General features: G+C 33.4%; 1 protein-coding gene across 6 annotated transcripts; it reads left to right on the forward strand.

The window, feature by feature from the left end:
* The first annotated feature begins 1045 nt into the window (after nt 1-1045).
* Nucleotides 1046-24073, forward strand: LOC105143066 (uncharacterized). 6 transcript variants are annotated; one of them, XM_011051062.2, is made up of 8 exons: nt 1046-1228; nt 2177-2452; nt 9856-10015; nt 12176-12276; nt 15318-15397; nt 17123-17464; nt 17846-17983; nt 22560-24073. In XM_011051062.2, the coding sequence occupies exons 3-8, from the start codon at nt 9891-9893 to the stop codon at nt 22836-22838; spliced, it is 1065 nt and encodes a 354-aa protein (XP_011049364.1). In that variant the 5' UTR covers nt 1046-1228; nt 2177-2452; nt 9856-9890; the 3' UTR covers nt 22839-24073. The 6 variants fall into 6 exon arrangements, with proteins under 6 accessions (XP_011049364.1, XP_011049367.1, XP_087268525.1 ...); XM_011051065.2 differs by having other exon boundaries at nt 1053-1228; nt 17849-17983; XM_087412399.1 differs by lacking the exon at nt 1046-1228 and having other exon boundaries at nt 2198-2452; nt 17174-17464; nt 17849-17983.
* Nucleotides 24074-24075: the final 2 nt, after the last annotated feature.

Below are 24075 nucleotides of genomic sequence, written 5' to 3' on the forward strand. Positions count from 1 at the left end.
TATAATAACTCAAAATTACTTTTTTTTGAATTCCAATTAATTTAATTGATAATCAACTTTTCAAACTGTACTTATATTTGGACAGAGTTATTAATTTTTTTATTGTTTTACATAAAAAAATATTAGATTAGGAAAATAAAATTAAATAAAAAAATTTGTTTTAAGCAATTCACTGATTAAGTTAATCAGAAATTAATTTATCAAAGTCGCTCTGAGAATAATAATATTAGAATTGTTTTATATTAAACAATTTTAGCGTTAAAATTATTTTGAAGGCCGTCAATTAAATTCCGATTAATTTAATTGATCAATTTTATATATCAAATCATTTTATTAATAAAGAGTTATTAATCCTTTATTGTTTAATATATAGAAAAATTAGAGACTACGAATTATATGTATAGTTAAAAATTTTACTTTATGTAATTCTGCTTGTAATCGATTTGAAGCTTGGTTGAAGTTGCTTCCCCAATGTTTTCAAGCAGAAGCACTCGTTGTGAACACCTGTTTCCGGAGATGAAACTTAAAATATCTTTGGAAATATAAATGAATGTTTCAATGAGAAGTACAAAGCAAAACTTTATTCATCTTTCGTACATATTTTCTTAAGAATTCACTCTTTTTTTCTTTCTGTCTCTCTTTCAGTTTAATAAATATTCAATTGAATAATTTTGTAAAATTAACCTCTTTTTCTCTGCTCCCCCCCCCCCTCTCTCTCTCTCTCTCTCTCTCTCTCTCTCTGTCTCCAAAGAAATACTAAATTCACAAAATATTATTAAATTCACAATTTTTTATTTTTTATTTGTTAAAAGACACATTTTAATTAATAATTTTATCTTTTATTATAATAAGTTTATTAATCCATTAATCCTTTGGAATACTTTTATATCAATTTACTTCAAGAAATTTTCATCGTCAATGAACTTCGTTCAGATTATGGATAAATATCATATAACATTATATTTGTTTTTTGATAAAAGATAGATTATCTTCTGATAGCACCATTGTAATACCACACTCTAATTTCAGTGTCTTTCAACCGCAATGTCAGAAAACGTCGAGAGCTAAACATCATGGGAATTGTATCGCATTTCGCTCCAGAACAGACCGGAACAAATCATGGAAACAAAGCGAAGCACGATGTCACTTCAAACAGATTTATTTTCATTTACGTTAGCAGAGGGATACGAGTTACACAAAGCGTAGAATTTACCGGCTGCGAACGCTGGTAATTGTCCGCGGCGTAACACTCGACAATGTTATGCGCCAGATATTCGACGAATATAACTTTTCGGAGTTATCGAATGTGGATATTACATAGATACACATCCGTTTCTTTTCTCCTGTTCTTCATTAAATCATAAGGAATGCTATCACTAAGATAATTATTAAATATAGACCTTCCATAATTAATACGTGAAAAAATTGTTAGATGTTTCCACAACAGATTAGAAAGAATTATTATTTTTTTAATTTATATACAGAAAAAAATTAGAGTCAATGAATTAGATAATTACAATTTTTAATTATATAATTGAAGATGCCACTTAAAGCTCGCAATATGATCAAACATCATTTGTTTTTGTTTATGTAATATTTGATCAACAAAAAGGATGAAATTATTTTTACAATTAGAGCGTTGCGAGCGTTAAATATCTTAAATTGATAATTTTCCTTAGTATAATAAATTATTATTTATTAGGTGTTGGAATTAATTCGTAGCGTTTTACAAGTGATGGGAAGTACTTTCATTAATGTATTTTTTAATGCTCATGTGAAATAAATAACATTCTTTCATTAAAAAACGCTACGAATTAATTCCAACACCTAATATAATATTGTAAAAATTATTAATAACGTAATAATTAATATTTTATTAACATAACACATATCTATATAGAATCAAATTATTAATATCTTTAAGAAGACTGCTGTCATAAATTCTAAACTATGAAATCTCTTGTCAAGTTTTTAGTTTTATCTGCGCATAAAATATATAAAAAGTTGGCTCAATTTTATTACTTATTGCGAAAGCGCTCAATTGTTTATGAAAGAGTGAGAAAAGTTCTTTAAATTCTTTTCTCGTGATATGTTTTTACTAAAAATAAATCGTCGCCGATCGGCAGCGGTGTTTCTTCCAATTACGTAGATCACTTATATTAGATGAAATTTTTAGAAACGACACGCGGGTGAGAGTTTTCCTGATTGCCAGGAAATCCGCCGAATACCGCGAGCATCGAAGAGGGAGAGAAACAGAGATCTCGGGAGTCGAAAATAACTGCAGCGGAGGAAGGTGTCGAGGGAACCGTCCACGATTTCGGCGGTTCCGGGTGAGGGAGGGGACCGACGACAGTTGTCTTCTGCTGCTCTCCGGTGCTTTCGCTTTTCCGAGGGTCCAGTGTGTTTCGCCACCCGAGGAGAACCCGCGTACTCCACGTATAACAGCGCGAAGGTAGGTGCCGCGTTCTTGTATCATGCATTGAAATCTCCGTCATCGATCGCGTTTCGCGAGAAACAAGGATACGAGAGATCAGGTGAGACAGGAAAAACCGAGGAAGTAATAAATGAAGGAGATAGAACGAAAGGCGAACAGAGGCGTAAGAAAGAGAATGCAGGTAATGCAGAGGGAAGTGAAAAATTCATAAGAAAATGTGAGAAAAACGTGAGTGGAAAAACAAAAAAAAAATTAAATGATGTAGAAATTAAAAAATGTGGAAAATTGAGGATCAAAAAGTAAATAGAAAATCTAGCCTACAATTATAGTTTGGGAAAAAAATTCAGTAATAAATTGCATTCTTTTCCTTCGCATTAGAATCAATCGATCGTACTACCTGTCTTATTATTATTGACAACGTGAATGCCGTACTCAATTATTTTGGCATTTAACCGCTTAATTGTCATGAGAAACTAGGCCAAGCCGTCGTTGCCATCAATTACAATTAACGGGGACAGAAATGATCAGTTCTTCTAATAATGATCTACAATGAGATTGATTTAATTGCTGATTCTTTTTTCTTCTTCAGTTCTTCGGCAAACTGCACAATTTATGATTCTAATCAGCATAAAATATTCAAATAAAATCAAGAAAATTTAATTTCTATTCTAGTGTGCACATAAATTATATCTTCATATATAAATTATATCTTCATGTAATTAAATCGTTAAATCGAGCAGCACGTTATAAACAACAGTAAATGAACTGTAAAGCACAATAATTAATTATATCACGAAGAAATCATTTATATTACTACATTCTCAAATTAAACTAGACGTGAATCAGCGAGGCATTGTTTGTAGAGTCCAGCCAAAAAACGTGTGACGTCCCGTCAATACGTATCTCGTCAGTATGCTGCGACTTGCAAATGAGGTGGTGATTGAAATTTACACGACAACGCTCTCTCAGCGCGCCGCCCCGTCTATTCACATCGCTCTTTAAACCGTCGCGGGTGAATCCGTCACAACATATCGCGAACGGCCAAAAGTTGTTTTGAACGCAACGTTGCACCGTATCGTTGAAACAATCGGTCAAAAATAGACGATACGTCATGCGTCATACTGACGAATATAATTTCGCAATGCGCAAAAATTGTCATCGTCTCTTCCATGTAATATTAATTCCCAATCCGATTGTAATATCAATATTACTACATCATATTATATCAATATATATCAATATCAATATGCAATATCAATATAGGATATTATTGTTATCAACACAGAATATTAATCAATATCCTATGTTGATAACAATATTTTATAATATTAATATTACATATTGATATTGATGTAATAATATTAGTGTGCAGTCGATCTGCAAATCGAGTTCCAAAAAGAGATTACTTCAGATTTTCAGATTTTTTCAGATATTGTCACACGTATAAATATAACACGCATACATATAAAGCGTTTTATCAATTCTGCTTTTCACAATGGGTGCATTCAGCCTACTCAACGGTTGAGCGTTATTGGTGTATTCTTTCATTCAATCAGAATTTTAGAGAGCTAAAAGAACACTCCAATAACAGCGAGCACTCATTCAATTATTGAGTCCTCTGGATGCGCCCAAAATGCCTTCATTCAAATAATATTATATTAAAATTACAATACAAGTGAACATTAATACATATACATGTGTAATAATTATCAACGTACATGAGATAAATAGTGATAGAATGAGAGAGAGAGAGAGAGAGAGAGAGAGAGAGAGAGAGAATGAGAAAAGGCGAGAAAAAGTGGAGGCAAAACTAACAAAAGAGAGGAGATCGAATAAATGAACTGCCATCGCATCGCCCGCGTTGCATGCACAAGGATTATAAAGGCAATTATGAATTATTGTCCTTCAGTATTCCCAACATGCAATGTGGAAAATGCGAGCCCTGGCCAGCCTCCCTTAGGGCAGGAGAAGGGAAGAGAGTACGACAGCGAAAAAGAGAGAAAGAGTGGAAAGGAGGGAAGCAATTGATTTTTATTTTTTATTTTTATATATTATTAAATACTCAATAAGTATAATTTATTATTATTATTATTATTATTTTCTCTCTTTTTAGAAGATTTAAATTCTATATTATTACGTTTTCAAAAATTTACAAAAAGTAATGAAATCCCTAAAAAAAACAAATATACGCCAAGTGTATAAAAAAGGTGTCGAATATTACATTCTTCTTAATCAAATACGAAATAAATGCAATTAGTCCAGTATTTTATCACACATAAGATAGACTGAAAGTGACTAAAATGGATTGTAGTGAAAGAAAAACTCTGCATGCTCGGATAGCATTAATTGCACTTCTGTAAATATATTATCTCAACACAATATTTGCATTATGAAAATATAAAAATAATAGAAATATGTATATTAATATAATATATACATATGTATATAGTGACATAATTTGTGAGATATAAAAATATATTATACTTACAAATAATAGATGTAATATTAGGTGTTGGAATTAATTCGTAGCGTTTTACAAGTGATGGGAAGTACTTTCATTAATGTATTTTTTAATGCTCATGTGAAATAAATAACATTCTTTCATTAAAAACGCTACGAATTAATTCCAACACCTAATATAAATTTATATGGAAAAATAATATGTAATATAATATGATAATACTTAGATATGGAAACATTATAGGTAACGAATTTACAAGAATAATAAGCAGTTATTAACACTTCTTTTTATTAATTCATATTGCAAATAATTTTCGTATTATGAAAACATATTAATCTTAAAATATTGCGTTTTAATGCGGCATAGTTTTTTTTTCACTATAATCCAGTTGATCATTTTAGTCACTTTCAATCTTATATGTCTATAATATTATATCATTTGCTTTGTTGCAGCCAAGCTTTTCAATTGCATCTCTGAGAAATCATACAGCATTATCGTATTTATTCAGCGACCAAATATCGGCGCTTATTGATTTCGTGCTGTCTCTTCCATGATAAACGATCGAGAATTTCAAGGAATCTGTATTATATCGCATATTAATATTATACGATTTTTTTCTTAATGGAATCTGCCACGATGTACGCGTAAAGTAGTCGAAGTGGATTTCGACCAGTTTCGACGCGGCCGAGCAAACGCCGTCATCCAAATGCCGCAGCTTGGAATAGATGCGAGTTATGTAAAGGAAACCGGCCGGTCCCCGTGGATTCCGACAGACAACGAAAGCTATCCCCGTATATTTTCATGGATTTTCGAAAGAAAACTTCACTTCAAGCATCTGATCAACTTGCGCCGTTAAATTTAAATCTTTTGACAACCCCAACATTTAGTGATTTAATCTTTAAGACTGCAGATTTTATTAGAAAAAGATCTGGTTGAAAATGGACAAATTAAAAGGTTATATCAATCAGAATTCCAATTATCTCAACTAGAATTTAGTAGATTTAACTAGAAAATTTTGATTCACCCATTTTCAATCAAAATTCCAATTAATTCAACAAGATATGTTTTTCATAGTCGTTTTTCTATTTTTATCAATAGAATTTAATATTAATCTTGGTTTAATTAACTCTTTATTTTTCCCTAGTTCTAAAAATTAGAAAAATGGTTCAACCAGGTTTTGTATTTATTTTAAATTATACATATCTTTACACCGATCAATTTGTGAACGACGGTTTAATATACCAAAATGCATACTGAGTGCGTCTAATCAAATTTTCTGTTATTGTTTATCTTTTTCTAATTCTTAGAATTCGACATCGATTAGAATTGAATATTAAAGTTTATCTCGACGAGAGATAAGACCAATCCTTCAGTATTTATTTCAAAGCTTACGTGGTAATTTACGATTCTTATTATTAGCAAGAAAACATTGCGACGAATTCAACCTCGGCATTGAACGACAGCGCCGGTTGATACATGCTATTGTTAGATCGACATCGATGCCGGTCGTTTTTTTATCGCGGCGTAAGAGCTTTAATGTAATTCAATACGACCCACGAGAAATGGGCTCCAAAGACTAGCTGGTGTAGGAGGGGGGAGAAGTAGAGATTTTGCGGACGATGTAGATATATTCGGAGGAATTTTGTAGGCAAAAATAACCGCGGTAGGCACCGGTGGCCGCCCAGCAGGGACGCGTCAGCGAGAATCTGAGGTTTTCGGGTATTAAACTAGGTCTGTGTAATCGAATTCAGTAAAGAAAGACATTTTATTTATTATTCAGTTTTTAAAGATTTATTTTTTAAATTAAATAAAATATTTGGTATAATTTCTGTTGAAATAGTAAGCAAGCGTTCTTAGAAGCTTTTTAAGATTAAATTTGATTGACAATAATATGGATGAACATTTATTGCCAATTTTCTTTGGAAATGTTGAACGTATACAAGAATAACAATATAACGTGCAATTATTTTGAAAATTTATTGCCGCGAGTGATTTTGTGGCATAAAAATGTCTTATTATACAATTAAATTATATGAAATACTCAGTGGAGAAACATGAGAACGGCATTTCGTATTTACGATTAGGAGATATAAATACGTTCCAAGTTATGAATAAAATGTGAAACGCGTAAGAGATCGCAAGGAAAATGCAATAAAAATAGATCGTTGCAATTTCGGCAAGAGAAGCATTTAATGAAACGTACTCAATTTGTTTCTTTAAGAGAAAAAAATAAGACGTTTATAGCAAATATTGAGTATCAAACTCTTGTTCAGTTGGCCTCCCCATCATGCCGAAATAAAAAACGCATAGCTCAGAATTTGGAGCAATTTATGAGCTTCCAAACTCTGCAAAAAAAATTTTGTTCCAGTTAGCAGAAATCTTAATTTAAAAGTGGGAGGGGGGGAAGGGCTGAGTGAACATCCACTCTCCTTCCTGTTAAAATAAACAATAGGGAATCGCTCCTAGGCTCAGAATTTAAGAGTTCTTTGTGAGTTCTTAAATCAGTGCTTTTTCGATTTTCGAGATCCATCCCTTATTCCTAAAATTAGTTTATATTGCCCTCTTAAGAGTCCCCTCGCAAGAGAGAACTATGTTGCAGTATGAAAAAATAAATCGTTTAATGATTGGAAATTATCTGCAATATATATAATAGCTTTTGAAATACGTACGAATAGATTTTTAAGCTGCACTCTTCCTTAGCAGGAAAACCGTCCCATGCCCTTTTTACTAGAGAGAAATATGTTCTAGAATGAGAGAAAATAAGTCATTTAATGATGAGAAATTACCTGCTTAGACAGGAGCTTCCGAAATACGAAGAAATCGATTTTCGATCAGCAACCTCTTAACAAGGAAATCACCCCACATATTTTTCACGTAAGAGAGAATTATGTTCCAGTATAAGAAAATAAGTTTTATATGATAGGAATTTATCTGCTGATTTACGAACTCGCGAAATAAAAACAAATCGATTTTCGAGCTACAACCCGCCTTAGCAGGAAAACTACGCCATTCACATTTCTTGCAAGAGAGATGTTCTAGAGGGAGAAAATAAACATAGTTCTTTCTTGCACAAAAAAAGGGCAATGGGTAGTTTTCCTGATAAGGGGTTGCAGCTCAAAAATTAAGAATTATATATTTTTATATTAGATTTATGCCAGAATCATATTCATTAATGAAGTTTTAGGTATAGTCCTATTTTCAATGACTTACCTGTTGATTGTGGACTAGTTTTGGGGTTGTTTTGAGGATGAGAGAGAGAGAGAGAGAGAGAGAGAGAGAGAGAGAGAAAATCGAAAAAGCTGATTTAAGAGCTCATGAAGAGCTCCTAATTCTGAGCTTAGGAACAATTTCCTATTGTTAATTTTGAGTGACGGGGAACATCCTCTCAGCCTCCTCCCTCCCTCCCACCTTTAAATTAAGATTCCTTCTAATCGGGACAAGCTCAAAAAATTTTTTTTTGGATTTGAAAGCTCATAAATTGCTCCAAATTCTGAACTATGCATTTTTTTATTTCGGCATAGTGGCAGGGGGGAGGGGAATCTCGTCAAGGGTGTGTATCAAGGTAAGAATGGGCGTCATAATTCCGTTTTTAAGCATTCACGACCTCGATAAATTTGAACGGGAAACCTTGAAAAAAGATTTTACCACGATGGTTCCTAAGAATCGGGAACTATTCAAATATTTCTCCGAATATTTTCTCTAACGATGCTCAAAAAATTTCCCAAACGTCTATAAAGTTATTAACACTTTTACATCAGAAAAATTTCTAGTTAAAAATGAATGAATCAGAATGTTTTAATGATATTAGAATTATATAGTTAATTAGAAATATAATTAGAGACTCTCCAATTGCAACCAGATTCTTTTTTTATTATAATATGGTCTTCGCGTTTCCACTCTATAGATTTCCTGGATTTAAAAATTTCCCGACGTTAAGGATCTTAAAGTTGTTTGTGTATTTTACCAATTATTTTTCAAATAAATATTTTTCTAATTTCTTTTACATATTTAATCCCTTTTTCACAAGTATAAACAAGTATAAATAAGTATAATATATAATTCAATCCGTGTTTCACTTTATGCCGAAAGCGAGAAAGAGTTGGAAAATTACAGTTTAATGTTATCGACTTCTAGTATCGCTTCATAATAATATTTGTTTATTTGCTACATAACGTTATACTATAAACTAATATACATAGTCTACACCCTACACTATTTATAATTGTAGTAACTGCATAATTTAACGTACATTAATTTTACATATAAAACTTGTAAAAGTTGTCACTATTATCTTTTTCTCTGAATCATGGACAAGAAACATTTTATTTTTTCCTCCTTCGTTTAAACGCGCGATATCTTTTAACGCATGCGTCCCTGCACGAATTTCTTGGCACGAGACCGGAAATTTAATGCCACGCTTTCTATCAGACCACAGAATCCGACCACAGATTGACGGCATCGATCGCATCTCACGGAATTGAGTAGCCAAACAATCGCTGAATGATCATTAAAAGATCACAGGAAACGATAGTTCGTGATCCACTTACTAAAATTGCACTCTTCAGCTTCGCACGATTTATGATCGAATTGAAATATACATGAAGCAAAGAAGTGCATCGTTCGTCATGTAAATTCGTCGCTATCGCATCATGATAAATTAATGATTGTAATTCTTTATGACGACTTATTAAATAGTTCAATTTGCGGTTTAACGTTATTGACAACTTTCGCCGAAAAAAATCTAACGTTAAATATAGATGATCTCTTTCCATTTTTTGTATATTTAATTTTTATGTATATTACATAAATACTCGTACCTTATAATTAATAACAAATTATTTTTTATTAAATATTAGACATTAAAACTTAGACGTCTAAAATGTTAAGCACCTTACATTTTTTTTACATACATAATTACGTACATAATTTTTTTTCTATAATGATGTTTTTTATGTTACAGTATAAACTCAAGAGTAGACTGATTAAGGCACCAACATGGCCACGCAGAAAGCGAAATTTGTAAATAAACAATTCAACTCTCCTATCAATTTGTATTCGCCACAGACGATACAGGAAACTCTAGATAGACAGACTCAAGTTCTGGCTAACGGTGCAGTCGGGTAAGTTGTATCAAATAAAAGAGAGAAATAACTCAACAAATGTAATTTGTTGAGTAGTAATTGTTTGAGTAGTAATTTACTAAATAAAACAATAGAAATACAATAAATAAAATAAAAATTCACATTTACAAATGAATTTTTACAATACAATAGAACTCCATTTATCTGAACATGTCAAGGAACAAGACAGTTCTGATAATAATCGAATAGTTCAAATAATATAAACTCACTTGTTTTTTTCTTTATCAGTACTTATTAATTCCAATAATAACAGCTGACGTTTAGAAAACTAAAATCGAGCTCCTACTATTCAATCTATAGCATCATAAAAGCTCAGCTATAAGTTCGTATATTTAGAATTGAGCACAAACTTGTTCATAAATGAAATGCAGATAAACGGAGTTTATTTCTATTCTGTAATAGCAATCACTTTCCAACAATGAACATATTATAATCGTTGATTTATCGAATGAATATTTATTTTTTTTAATATTTTAGAATAATCATTATCAGTTTCATGAGATGCGTCAAATCATTGCGTACTATTTTATTTATTTCAGTCTATAAAGGTCCTATAACAGAATCTGATTACTAATAATTTTGTTGAAATCTCACAAGAGAAGAAGGTATTGTATATACTATCTCACTTTAACTTATACTGTCTCACTACGTAATTTTAATTAATATTAAAGGGTGATACTCTTATAAGTTAGAATGAGTGGTGTGGCAATAAAGTTTGGCAATAAATATTTTTGAAAATCTAATTAACATAAATGACCTTTATTATTCTCCCTAGAGACAATACATTTCCGACAATGTTCATATAGCTTGCGGAACTTTCAGAGCTTCCGCAGCTACACGAACATTATCGAAAATGTATTATCTTTAGGGGAGATTCCTTTGAAAGACAATAAAGGTTTATATATTAATTAAGTGGTGTGTTTACTTTCTCATAACATTCGAATTTTATTGCCACATCACGTATACGAAGACTATACCTTTTTTTCTCATATAGGATTTTGATAAAATCGCGTTCAGGAACGCGATTACACTCTGTTAGACTCTTTATTTCATCCTAAACAACACTACTCCTTGACCTAGTCCGAATCAAATAAACCTAGTTCAGATCCCACAAGTGAATCGTCAATCGACTCGGATGACTCACGAGCAAAACCGCGTGGGGAATCTGATTTAAATCCCGGCGACCACCTTGCGTCAATCATCAGCTTGTGGTCCACGTGGTGTCATGCAATCGTCCGTATATCGGCCGATGTCAGTCGGTCATTCGACGACGCCGGTCGCATGAATCAGCCGACGGCGTTGATTCCGTTCGCAACGTCAGTTATTTTCGGCGGACCGAATCACCGGCCGGTTGGAAATAAACGGCCTGCGCGAAACCGACGGCTTGCATCGCCGCGTCTCGTCTTCGTACTTGACTTAGTTTCGCGTTTGATGGACCGTGGATGCGCGCCGGTTCGCTTGCTGTTCCGTTCTTCTTCACTATTGTAATCGTTATTTCTATTATTCTTGCCACTTCAGGATTACCTCTTGTCAAGATGATCGCCACGAAAAGGTGACCATCAATTTTCAGTCCTTAAGATCTTGCAGACTTCTTCTGAATCTTCTTTTTCGTGAGCTTGAATTTTTCTTCTTTTTTGCGAATTCGTAGTTTTTATAAACGCAAACTGAAAAAGTGTTCTAATTAAATCAACAAAGGCATTTTGCCCTAAATATAGCATTTTGATATGAGCAGAATTTCTGATTATAATAATTAGAAATTCTATTTGTTTTCATCAAAATACATTTCCTTTTGTTCGTTTAATCAGAAAATTTGTTCAGTGTATGAAGCAAAAATTTTCCATATTTTTTTTTTATTGTAATAAAAAATCGACTTTATATTTTAAAATACTTGTTTATAAATGTCATTATTGTCAGAATTAACATGTTTTTTTTTTCATATAAATTTGCAGAAAAATTGTAATGCATATTTCATATCATTTAAGCATTAAAGTAAACATAGAATTTCATTCATAATTGTCGCAACATTATTTTCCGAGAAGTAAAAGCGAAAGCAATTATTTCATTTTATTCATATGGATGTTTTTGTAGCATTCGAAATATTATTAAGCCGAGCTTAAACGTGGAAATCTCTCTTTCCAGGATCGACTTTAGTCAGTTGGCCAAGCCAGCGAACTTGCAGAATAGCGCCGTTCTACGTATGCTCGAAGAAGAAGAAGCGAGGCAGCGCGGTGGTCAACCTGGTAAGTGAAGACATGCCTCTTCGAAATTTACATATTCCCAGAAAGTAACTCAAAATTAAAATTAGAAAGATCATAACATTCTTTTGATGTCCATAATTTGACATCAAAAGAATGTGACTGATATTTATGTCGGCGGAATTCGATGCTTGTTTTCCTGCTGGAAATTGTTAGCTGGATCAGAATCTTGCCATCGTATTGATAATGCCCGCATCGTAGTTAATACAGTGACAAGAATCTAGGTCAGCTAGCAATCCAGCAGAAAAGCAAGCATCGTATGCCGTCAACTTTAATATGAATTTAGGTCGACCTGTTTCCTCGGACAAATTTGCATTCAATTTAGGCTAAAGTGTATTATCTGAGTCTTCAGGGGATCCTAAAGTCATCAATTTTATGGATCCAGTAAGAGTTACACACATACGATTTACGATTTGTCATTGATACATCAATATTGCGTACACACATATATACAAATTTTCTAACTAATCTTTCATATTAGGTATTTGAGCCTAAATCTAAGAATTCAACATTGTTCATGTAATTCCAAACCAAGATTGTTTTATTCGTACAAGAGAGAGATATAAAGCAAATATTGTTACGAATCGATGCCAGAAGCCAATGGCTGTGTTCAATAGTAAAAGCAGTTTACTGTTGTGGAATTTTTTGTAATATGATTGATTTATTTATTATGATCCAAGAGAAAGGAACTAAAGGTAAGGCCAATCATATTAAAGAATTTTACAACAGTTGCAAAACTGCTTTTCTACTGAGCGTAGCTAATAACAAAACTATCATTTTTCAACTATTTTTTTGGCATAAAATTGATCAGTTTAGATAACATTACCATTGATACTTTAAAATTATAATAATAAGCTCAATAAAATTAAATAATAATAATGACAAACGCTACGAGCCGAATATTTAAAAATTTTAATGACATGTAATAATAATATATGTATATTACAATAATAATAAATAACAATACAATAATAAAAACAGACATATGTTTTGATCCAAGCAGATCATTATTAATATTAATTGAAAATTTTTAATTTAATACAATAATAGTCAGTTATTTAAAATTAGACATTAGTTATAAATGTTAACAAAATTCTAGAATGTTCTTGATAGAATCAGAAACGCACAGTAAGATAACACAGAACAGGCCGACTTAGTAAAAATTCATTATAATGGTAGATATTCATTACCATGACGAATACTATTAGAAAGTACTATTTATACTGTAATTGTGTGGGCGTAGAAAAGAATTTTTAAATCTGTGTATATATTAAAGCAGTTAAAAAAATACTTATTTGAAAAATAATAAAATAGACAACTTAGATTCCCTTTAAGAACTTTAAGATGATGAGTTACAGATGCAAATATTATCAGTCATCGATCACCTGATCTGGAACGACATCAGCTCCTTGAGTTAATACCGCTATCGTTGGCAACACGTTTTCAATTTAGCATGATACAACCATTACTCTTTGGCCACGACTCAAAGACGAGTTCACCAGATTAGCAACGTGTTTTCGCAAAATACACGAGCACCTCCGTCCGAACACCGCGTGCGTTGTGTTCGAGAAAGATCCTCTTTGTGAAACACGCCGCATTGATTCATCGCCCAAAAGTTGTCTTCAATTAGAGCGGAGAATCATTGTGTTCGAATGTCAAGCGCGCGATTTTCGATGCTAAATTCGCTGAGAATAAACGGCTTACTATTAAAACGAGAGTCCACTTATATTAATTTATATAAATGATATATATATATATATATATATATATACATATAAAATAACGGAGATATTTTAAATGATCAAGCTAGAGGAAACACCCTGTACAGTGTCAAATTTAACAATCGTTTTAATATAAAATAACGACATATTTAGTAAGAGCAGTAGCGACTTAAATTAAGTTAAATTTCACGCTGTAGATTTAACAGAGAAGGACGCTGCCCCACCCTGATCGGGCACAATGTCAAGCCCCACTCTTTGGCTGGTCACCAGAAAGGCTCTAAAATCGGTAGCCAGCTAGTTTCCGCGATAACGAAAGATACAGGTGACTCCGCATAGCGTTTAGTAGTTGGCGGGTGCCTGTTTTGGCAGAGTCGCGTTCCTGATCGCCGTAGCGGCTGAACCAGCGAGCTCGCTGGGATCGCATCGGTATGTGGACGCATAGGGTCCAGGGTTTATTAGTTGCCAGAAAATATGCGTTCGCATTTTGCGCGATTAATGATGCGCGGCCCCATATGGATGTCATAATATTCGACTGCCTGTTGCGACACGCTCGCGGTACTCGCGATCGATATATGATATGAGAGCTACGTGACACAGTTAAATCGGAATTGTGCATTTCGTTAGAGATACTATTTTGACGGAATGATGAAAGAAATTTTGCGGAAAGAGCGACATCGCTGCGATCCATCGTGTGAATAAAGTTGGATCAAGTGCGTCATTGACAAAAATTGATGACAATGATGGTGGTTCGATGACGATAAAAATGAATGCGATTAAATGAATATGCGAGACATTGGTGATTGATGACGTTAGTGACACGATAAATGAGTGACTCTTTTTTTATCTATTTTCTATCAATTTTTCTCAAGTTTATATTAATCTACAAAAGGACATCGGTATTAAAAAATATCATTTTTTATCCTCTCGTAAACTGTTTAATACTAAAAGTACTAAGATTTCTTACTCTTAAAGGCGAATTATTATGAAAATAAAGAAAGTGATGAAAAACAAAATATTTTTTCAATATAATTATAGGAAAGTCAAAAAGTTTCAGAATCCTATATTTTATATAAAAAATAATTTTAATTATTTAAAAAATAGAAACGGTCAACAGAGTGATGATCACTCCAGTACTTTTAATGTTAAAATTTCATCTTTAAAGAACTTATATATCTGTATGTTATAATTCAAGCGAATTTGTCCAAATCTAACTGATTAACACAGATATATTGCAGTCATAAACTAAGAAATTTCATACCTCGCCAAACCGATCTTTGTCTCTACGAAACTCTATTATTATCCTAGGTCTCAAACGAGTAGCTTGGCCACCGCCTCCAGAAGATCAAGACTTCGACTACATCGAGCAAGCTCCCGTCCAAGCGAAGGTAATATAACAGATAATTAGATACGTGTGTACATATTTTCGCGCTAAAGAATCAGATTTCGTTGTCCCACCATTTTACGCTGCTTCAATAAGACAAAAGGCAATGACAAACAAAATTTGCAACTCTTATTTTTCGAATGGTAATATAAATTCAGCGAAATGATGATAAAATATTGACAAGAAACAAATTAATGTATTAAGATGTAATATTTTATCGCAAAAATGTTGAAATCAAATTTTGATCCATGAAGACCTGTTGCCTTTTTTGTTGTTAGCGTAGCAACTCTAAATTCTTTGAAGTAAATTTTACTCCAAAAGAATGAAATCTCACTCCGAAGAATTTAAAGAGAACACTCATCAGTTCATATAGACGAAATGAGAATATAGACGAGCATATAATGAAATAATTAAATCGATGACATTTTCAAAAATCTCCGAAAGAACACGGATATACTTTTGAATGTCTACGTGTTGTATGCATTCTTTTTTCGTAATATTTTTTATTTCCATTTAGTGCGATAGCTTCTCCTGCATCTTGCCATGCGTGTGAATGCAACGTTCGTTACGTGTTTCTTTTATGTATTGTTCACGCTCGTTCCTCTTTGTGTATGTATATCAGTCCTATTTCGTTCGGAGCAGAGATGGAGAACAAATACGCGATATATACTTCAAGTCTCTAAAGTCAGCAATTTTGATCAGCTGGTTTATTCTTCGATAAAATTGAAATCGATTTCAAGCAATTTTTTTTTAATTGTCATTAAATCGCGGAATAATTATGCTGCAAATAGAAAAATCGACTGAAATAGTTATCTTTAACATAGAATAAAATAAAACTTTGTAAGAATTGTAGCAATTATAACAATCAATATTTTATATATTATTGTTTTATTAAACGAAAAATCGATACGACATGTCGTTCCATCTCTGACTCGCACTCGTGCACGCAATGAATATCGATATCGTTAGAAAGTTTACTATACAAAGCGACATCCGAATATCGTATTTCTTAAACACGCGAATCCGCCCATTGCGGTCGTCGAGGCAGGTCTACCGATTAATTATTTGCAGGAAGCGAAAAAGAAAACGATAGATTGTCAAATTGGTGCATTGGTCTCTTTTGATAAAACCGACGATGCTTGGCTCGAGCGAATCGCGGACAGATTTTGAAAAATTTTTAATCTGAATAATCGAGAATAATATGAATTAATTCGATGTAAAAAGTTAGTCTTACCCTTATTAGCAGTTTGAATGTTCTACATAATTATTTTGACAGTCGAACAAAATTATTTTCTGCATCTAGTTAATTTAAATATACTTCAACAAAACAATTTTTTCTACATTCATTGATTTCTACTTGTATAAAAATATTTTTTTTGTAAATATTTTACATATAATGATACAAGTTTAGATTCTTAATTCGAGATTCAAATAACTGATCTCTCTGCTTTATTAACTCCGATGGTCATTTTTTTATACATCAATTTTATAAATCTTCTTATCGTTCTATTTATCCAAATCATCAGCTTCTAATTTTTTATTATGCAAATAGTGTTAATAATGACCAGTATATCGAAAGAAATAATTTAAATAAATAATATAGGCATACAAGGATTATATTGGGTCATCTAAAAAGTATCCGCGGTTTTTAGATGATCCAATATTTATCGAGTTATTTCTCGCAAATATTCGCGCACCATCTCTCTCTCTTTTTTTGGGACGACACCAGTCCGTGCGTTCGCTCGAGCCTACAAAATTATCTGTTTTCCCCTCCGGTAAGACCCGTGGGTACGGTGAATTCGGCTCGTACCAGAGTAGTCTCTCATCGGGTCCGTCACCCCAACCGTCCTCGACGGTCGCACGGTCGTCGACACAGAGCGCCGTCCCGTCGTCCCCATCGCCGATCAGTCCTGGCGGCACGCTCCTGCGACAGCCCTCGCACTTCCAACAGCAACAGAACCTCAGAGGCTGGACGCCCGTGACACCCCCGGCAACCTCGCCGCTCTCTCAGCAGCATCCCCTGTTACCGGGCCAACAGCAACAACAACAACAGCAGACTCAGCCTTGGCAGGTAGGTGATGCTTGCATAAACGTGGCTGATGGTCGGTCCTCCGCAATTTTGGAAGAAGAGCCGATGAGAAAGAAGATGAGCGGTAAGAAAGAAGATGACACATGGCAATTGCTTGCGATCTTGGATGTAAGAAGCATCGTCGCCGTTGTTGTTTATGCGAGAGATATATTATTAGTTACGCATGCTGCTCTTCCTCTCTGTCTCTCGCACTCAGAATCCATGCACTCAGAATTATGCGGCGTGAGACGGTTTTAGCCAAGCGAGGATAGCGGAAGATTTGCAGGATAGCAACTGGTACGGTCGTAAATGTCTTCGCGTGGGTGTGACACACTCGCGACGGTGGGCGAATCTTTATCACTGTGCCCTTTACATTTTTTTCAGCAGCACTCCCAGGATCCATACGACCGGGCACCGCAGAGACAGCAACAGAATCTATCCGGTTATTATACACCCACCCCTGCGGCGTTCGAGGCACCACCCTCCACTATCGTCCTCCGTCCTGAGCCGCCTATCTCGCAGGTGAGAGTTTGGTAATACAAGCTTAAAGAACTTCAATCTCATCGTCAAATAATTATAATTCTAGTTCTCTAAGCCCAAGAAGCACATCAAGTCAATTAGAGAAAATCAAAATGACAAAATTTTATTCATCATTTTGACTTTTATCACAAAATTTTATTTCTTATTCAAAATGATGATTTTAAAACTGTTTACTGACGTTAAGAAGTCATTTTGATTTCTTTGTTGACATACAGAAGTCATAATAATATCATTAAGACATCCTCATCTTATTTGTCACTCAAGATAAATGTCCCAGTTTTTGATCATTTATTAAAGAAGCAGTTATTATTAAGTTGTAAATATAAATCTTAAAATAAACATTTTAAATAAAATATTGATATATTATTAGGTGTTGGAATTAATTCGTAGCGTTTTTAATGAAAGAATGTTATTTATTTCACATGAGCATTAAAAAATACATTAATGAAAGTACTTCTCATCACTTGTAAAACGCTACGAATTAATTCCAACACCTAATATGTTTTGCATATATCAAAAATTTTAAGTCGTTGTGTAATATTTTATTAAATAAAATTTTATTAAATAAAATTTAATACAATGAGCGGAGATATATGAGATGATTGACTTTAATCCTTAATTATTTTAAAAACAAATAATTTTTATAACGTGAAGAAAAACCTTATACCTTTTTGAAAATAATTTTACGTTACGTTTGATATTATGTTGCAATTCCCGCAAAACTATGATCCGGCCAAGAATAACGCGGTAAATATTACGCGAGTTTCCAAAATTTCGTTTAATATCGGACGTGGGTTGCGCGGTGCGATACAATATTTTTGCGAGAGTATCCGTGCGAGATCTCTAGCGAGAGCTGCCTTTGGCAGCATATCAGCCGTTAAATATACGTCGTCGTCATTCCGGCAGCATCGATTACATCTCCCTTGTCTGAAACTTACTTCTAAGAATATCCTGAATATCTAGATGTTTCTAATCTGACCCACGACTTCGAAAGAATAGTACAGCTGTTGCATCGCTATCCAAAGAGAACAATTAAAATAAAGTCAAAATGATATTATATTGACTGAAACATGACAAAAGAATGACATAAATTGACAAATTCGGTCAATGATCAGTCAATGTAAAAATATATATAACGTCAAATTGATATTATTTTTATTTTCTTGTTCCCCTTGGTAACAAGAATACGGTTCTTTCACATATTTCCGCTTTTGGTATTCGTAAAGTTGAATTTTGAAAATACTCAAAAAAGGATGCAATCGTTTTCTCAGTCCGCAAATATAATCCGATAAAAGTCTGAAAGAATTAGATAATTTACAATATGATGATATCATCTTTCTTGTAAAATAAAAAAGTTTTTACACTTCAACTTGCGCCTCTTTAATCACGTTGTACTCTTGATTTTCTTTGTTTCTTATGCTAAAAGAATGAACTTAAATGACGCCAAGATAAAAATATGATACGGACCGCTTGACTATTTGACTTGATGCGAACGACATATTTATGTATGTTCGTGCCGCTGCCAAATTCGTAATCACTAGCTTTTTTGAAGTTGTGACATCGACAAATTTTCGATTAAAATTACTCAGAATAGTTTCCGACATCATTCAACATCTTGCATCGCTTTTCTCTCTCTCTCTCTCTCTATTTGTTATCTTTTTGTTTCTTGTTTTTAAAATTTTTTTAAATTTTCTTTTTTTTATTTATTTTTATTTTTTATTTTTCTTTTATTTTTATTTTTTGTTCTTATTTTTATTTTGTATTTTTTGTTGTTCGTTTTTACTTTTATTTTTATTGTTATTTTTATTTATTTTTATTTTTTATTAATTTTTTTGTAAAAAATATTTATTTGGAGGCATAGTTCTGGGCGTTTAAGGAAAATAGTTTCGTATTACGGTTATCACGAATTTTTGTTGTAACCTCAAGCATGTTTGTCGATCAACCTCCATGCTTCGTATATTGTTTGCTCAGGCAAGGGTAGCAACAGTACAGAGGGGCGGAACTTAGGGTAGTCCTCTAGACAATTGTCTCTAGGCAATTTTGTTATAACGTACCTATCTCGTGTACGAGCTTGCAAATTAAAAATAATAAACTGCGCAGAAACCGCATACGAATAGAGAGCCCGAAGGGCAGTTATTCTATACCCTTCTCGTCCCTTCTCCCTCCGCAGTTTCCGCACGGGTCATCCATTTTTTTTTATCTGCGAACTCGTATGGGTATTATATGAGACAGGTACATCCGTCGTGACAAAATTTAGCTATAAATATGTGTATATATTATTATGCATTGTATATTTATTCAATAAGTAATTCGATATTATTTGAACTGTGATCATGGCACACATATATATATGTATATAAAAACTCAATCAAATTATAAATTTTATGCTAAAATTATTGTTACGAGAAAAATGTTGTTATAATTTGCTTGTCAAAGAGCCCAGTAAAGAATTTCATTAATTGTCAAGAAATAAAGAGAACTTGATGTATTTACATTCATAAATAATTAAATATTAAGGCAATTATCATAATTAAATTTCTACATTTATTATTGTAACAGAATTATTTATTTATCACATTATTCATTTACGAATTCAAATAGCTGTTTATTCGCTTGGTTGTCACTTGTTTAAGTATCTCTTTGACAAATTAGATCAATATCATCTGCTGGTTCATTGAACCGACAAGCGTCTCCGTGAACGCCGCGTATAATTAACGTGATTATTATATACGCGTAAATATATCAAAGTCAGATAACTGCTAAATCGATCCTTTGTGCTCATTATCATTATTATATGTAATTAACGTCAATGTATTTATCACCGTTTACATCCCAACGGTTTCTACTGACAGTTTCCTCTAATAATAGATATAACAAACGGCTATTTGCATTTAGACTGTTTAAAAAAAAAAATCATCAAATTGACATCGATTCCATTGTCATTTCTTATTGAGATAGTCGCTTACTACAAAATTCATTTGTTGTACATTTGTTCTGAACTTGCAAAATACAACTCTGTCTATATTTTGTTTATGCTCTGATTCTACGTTTATGTCAATATTGCTCAATATTGCTTTATTTCACTTCGTATCTCGATACGTTTTTTTTTGCGCTGTCCAAACGCTAAAGCTACCCACGCGCAACGTATTATACATACATCATTATGTATGATATTTGTCGATGTTAGTATACGTTAGCCGTATCGTTTGGGGATGCCTTTGTATAGCGAGAACATTTCAGGGGAGAAGAATCATTGTCAGCGAAAGAGATTAACAGCCTTCCAATTAATAATGAGATAAACACTGCTTTTGTTTGAATTAAATTTCTGATGAAATGTAATTAGACTAATTAATTTACAGATGTATTGTAACAATGTCTCCGAAATTTCCACATTACAGAGACTGCGTGATATATGTACTTTAATTGGCGGGTAACATTAATGTGTATATCGATGTACATAGTTTATGATCCTGAATACTCGACTCCTTAATCCTTTCGTTACGACGCCTCGCGGCGACGATATATAGTCGTTCACAAAATTCCGTACATTTATACTGGATTTGTAAAATACTCTGTCTATATTTTGGTTTATAGATATTGCGTTTACGCCCATGTTATTGATACGTTTCAATATTGATTTCTCGATACGTTTTTTTTTTTTGCGCTGCCCGAACGCTATTATACTGCCTGCGTGCAATGTGTATCCAAGCAGAACAATTATGATATCAAAATAATTCCATTAAAAGTCATTTTTCAATCATCTCTCATTCATTCATGATTCATTTTGACGTTATCATGATTTGTTGTTCATGGATAAATTTCTGGCGCAGGCGGCGTCGTCTGGCACTTATAAATAAACGATATGATCAATTTATGCGGCACCTTTGTGCACATTTGCTAAATATTGATTTACAATATAAATATTGATTTATATTTGGATAATGATGTGTATCATATATGTGTATGATATTTGCTAATTAACATACGTTGGCCATACCGATTGTTTGGAGACACCTTTATGTAGCGGGAAGTTCCAAGGGAGAGAAACCATTATAATGAAGGGGGTTTAACAAACATCTAGCCTCTTCCAATTAGCCATGAGATAAACACTCTGCTTTGAGTTCAATTGCTGATCAAACACAATAAAGAGGAACGTTTAGAACGTCGTATCCGGTTTTTAGTAAAAAGAATGTAATATTCGATACCTTTTTTATGCACTTGGCGTATATTTTTTTCTTTTTTAAAAAAGGTTTTTTTTTTTAAGATAACGTATATTATCAATAGATTAAATTTTTCAATAGAAAAGGACAAAATAAAAAGTATTCTCAAAGCAAAACGCGGGTAATGATGTAAAACTTCAGTTTACTCGACATTTTCCATCATTCCAATCTAGCTTTTATTTCAATTAGAAGTAACAGAAGTCATAATAATATCATCAGAACATCTCATCGTCACTCATAAGTTCATTTTTAAGTATCAAATGATGTGACGACATTCTGTGATATTATGACTTAATCATGACTCTGTGTTCTATCTGGGATTCGGTCTTGATCCACAGGCACCAGCACCGGTGTACCAGGCCCAACCCGCAGCAACAAAAGCTCCGGCAACAGGCAATATGCGAGGAGATTTGAAGTGGCCGCCGGCGTCCGTGAAGGCCCAGTTCGAGGCGGAGAACCGTGCCAGGATAGAGCTCGCAAAGGGCCCTGCTTTTAGGCCTCGTCGAGTGCACAAGGACTATAGCGGTTTCTTCGCGCAACACGCCCTGAACAGCAGCTATCCGGGCTACCGAGCACCTCCTGGCACCCAGTACTTCACCCCGGCTTACCAACAGTAGCGAATATTCCGTTTCCGAGAGCAACGCATTCGAGCATGAGGCATCGTCCCGAGTTTCTCATCGATTGGGATGCTCAGGACGCTGTTTGTGAATCTTGCGAGATTCGCAAGAATCAGAGAAACGCATGAAAGTCGATTTCTTTGTGAATAAAAAAAATCACGATTGTAAAAAAAAATCGATGCAGAATTTCGTCTTTTTTTTGCAATATGATTTCTTCTTTCCTTCATTCACGCGTATCTGCACATGAATGCTTGTGCTGTAGTTCTTTCAGAATGTGATTCAGTTAATTGAAGAGAAATTCCACGTCATGCGTTTCTCGGGTTTTTAGAGATTTTCGATCTGGATTTCTCGAGCTTCAACGAACCTGTATATACAGAGACTGAACGATTACCTTTCATCTTTGCAGGGTAGCGTAAACTAATAACAATTATCGAAAATCTGGCTCATTTACAGCATTCGGTTTATTATTCGAGCATCGTCGTTCGGAGTTCCCACACTTGTGAGCGTCGCGTTCTCTTTTTTTTAATCTAAATTCTTAGGTACGTTTACATTTGTAATGAAACAATAGGATAAACAGCTTATTTATTTATTTAAAAAATTTTATTTCTTCGCGCAAAGAAACTGTTTTTTTTTCTTTAATCTATCTCTAATCTATCTAGAGATTCTTATTTGTACGAAGACATCCCCGGTTTGGGAATTTCTGATCTAGGTGGACTCAATGTTGTGATAGAATTAACGCTGCGAACAGATTTTACAGGTTTACAAGACTAACGCTTGCCATACGAATCACAAGAGTGGCGGATCACAAGCGATTGTTTAAAGAAGAATAATAATGTAGTAGCAGATTGTGCTTTTTACTGAAAAATCACAATAATTTGGGAAAGCAACGAACATCGAATACAGATAAAAATCCACGAAATAAACGATCGAATCATATAATCGGACTGGATTCGCTTTGGCGCTCACGCTTTAAGTGTCATTTCATCCTTGTTGATTATTAAATATTAAACAAGGACAATTGATGTTCACAAGCGCTATAAGCGCCAAAGCGAACGCAGCCTTGGAATACAAAATAATGTATTCGGGAAGAAAGTGATATGTATCGAATCACTGAAATGCGACGCGTTAGATAATGCGACTTGGCGACGATCTGCCCGTTAACTAACTAACGAATAATTTTTAATAATGTAACATATCGATGTGAATAAATAAATATTACAATTTATGCTAGACAATA

This window comes from Acromyrmex echinatior, chromosome 13 (assembly GCF_024713525.1).
Source record: "Acromyrmex echinatior isolate Ae372 chromosome 13, ASM2471352v2, whole genome shotgun sequence".
NCBI lineage: Eukaryota > Metazoa > Arthropoda > Insecta > Hymenoptera > Formicidae > Acromyrmex > Acromyrmex echinatior.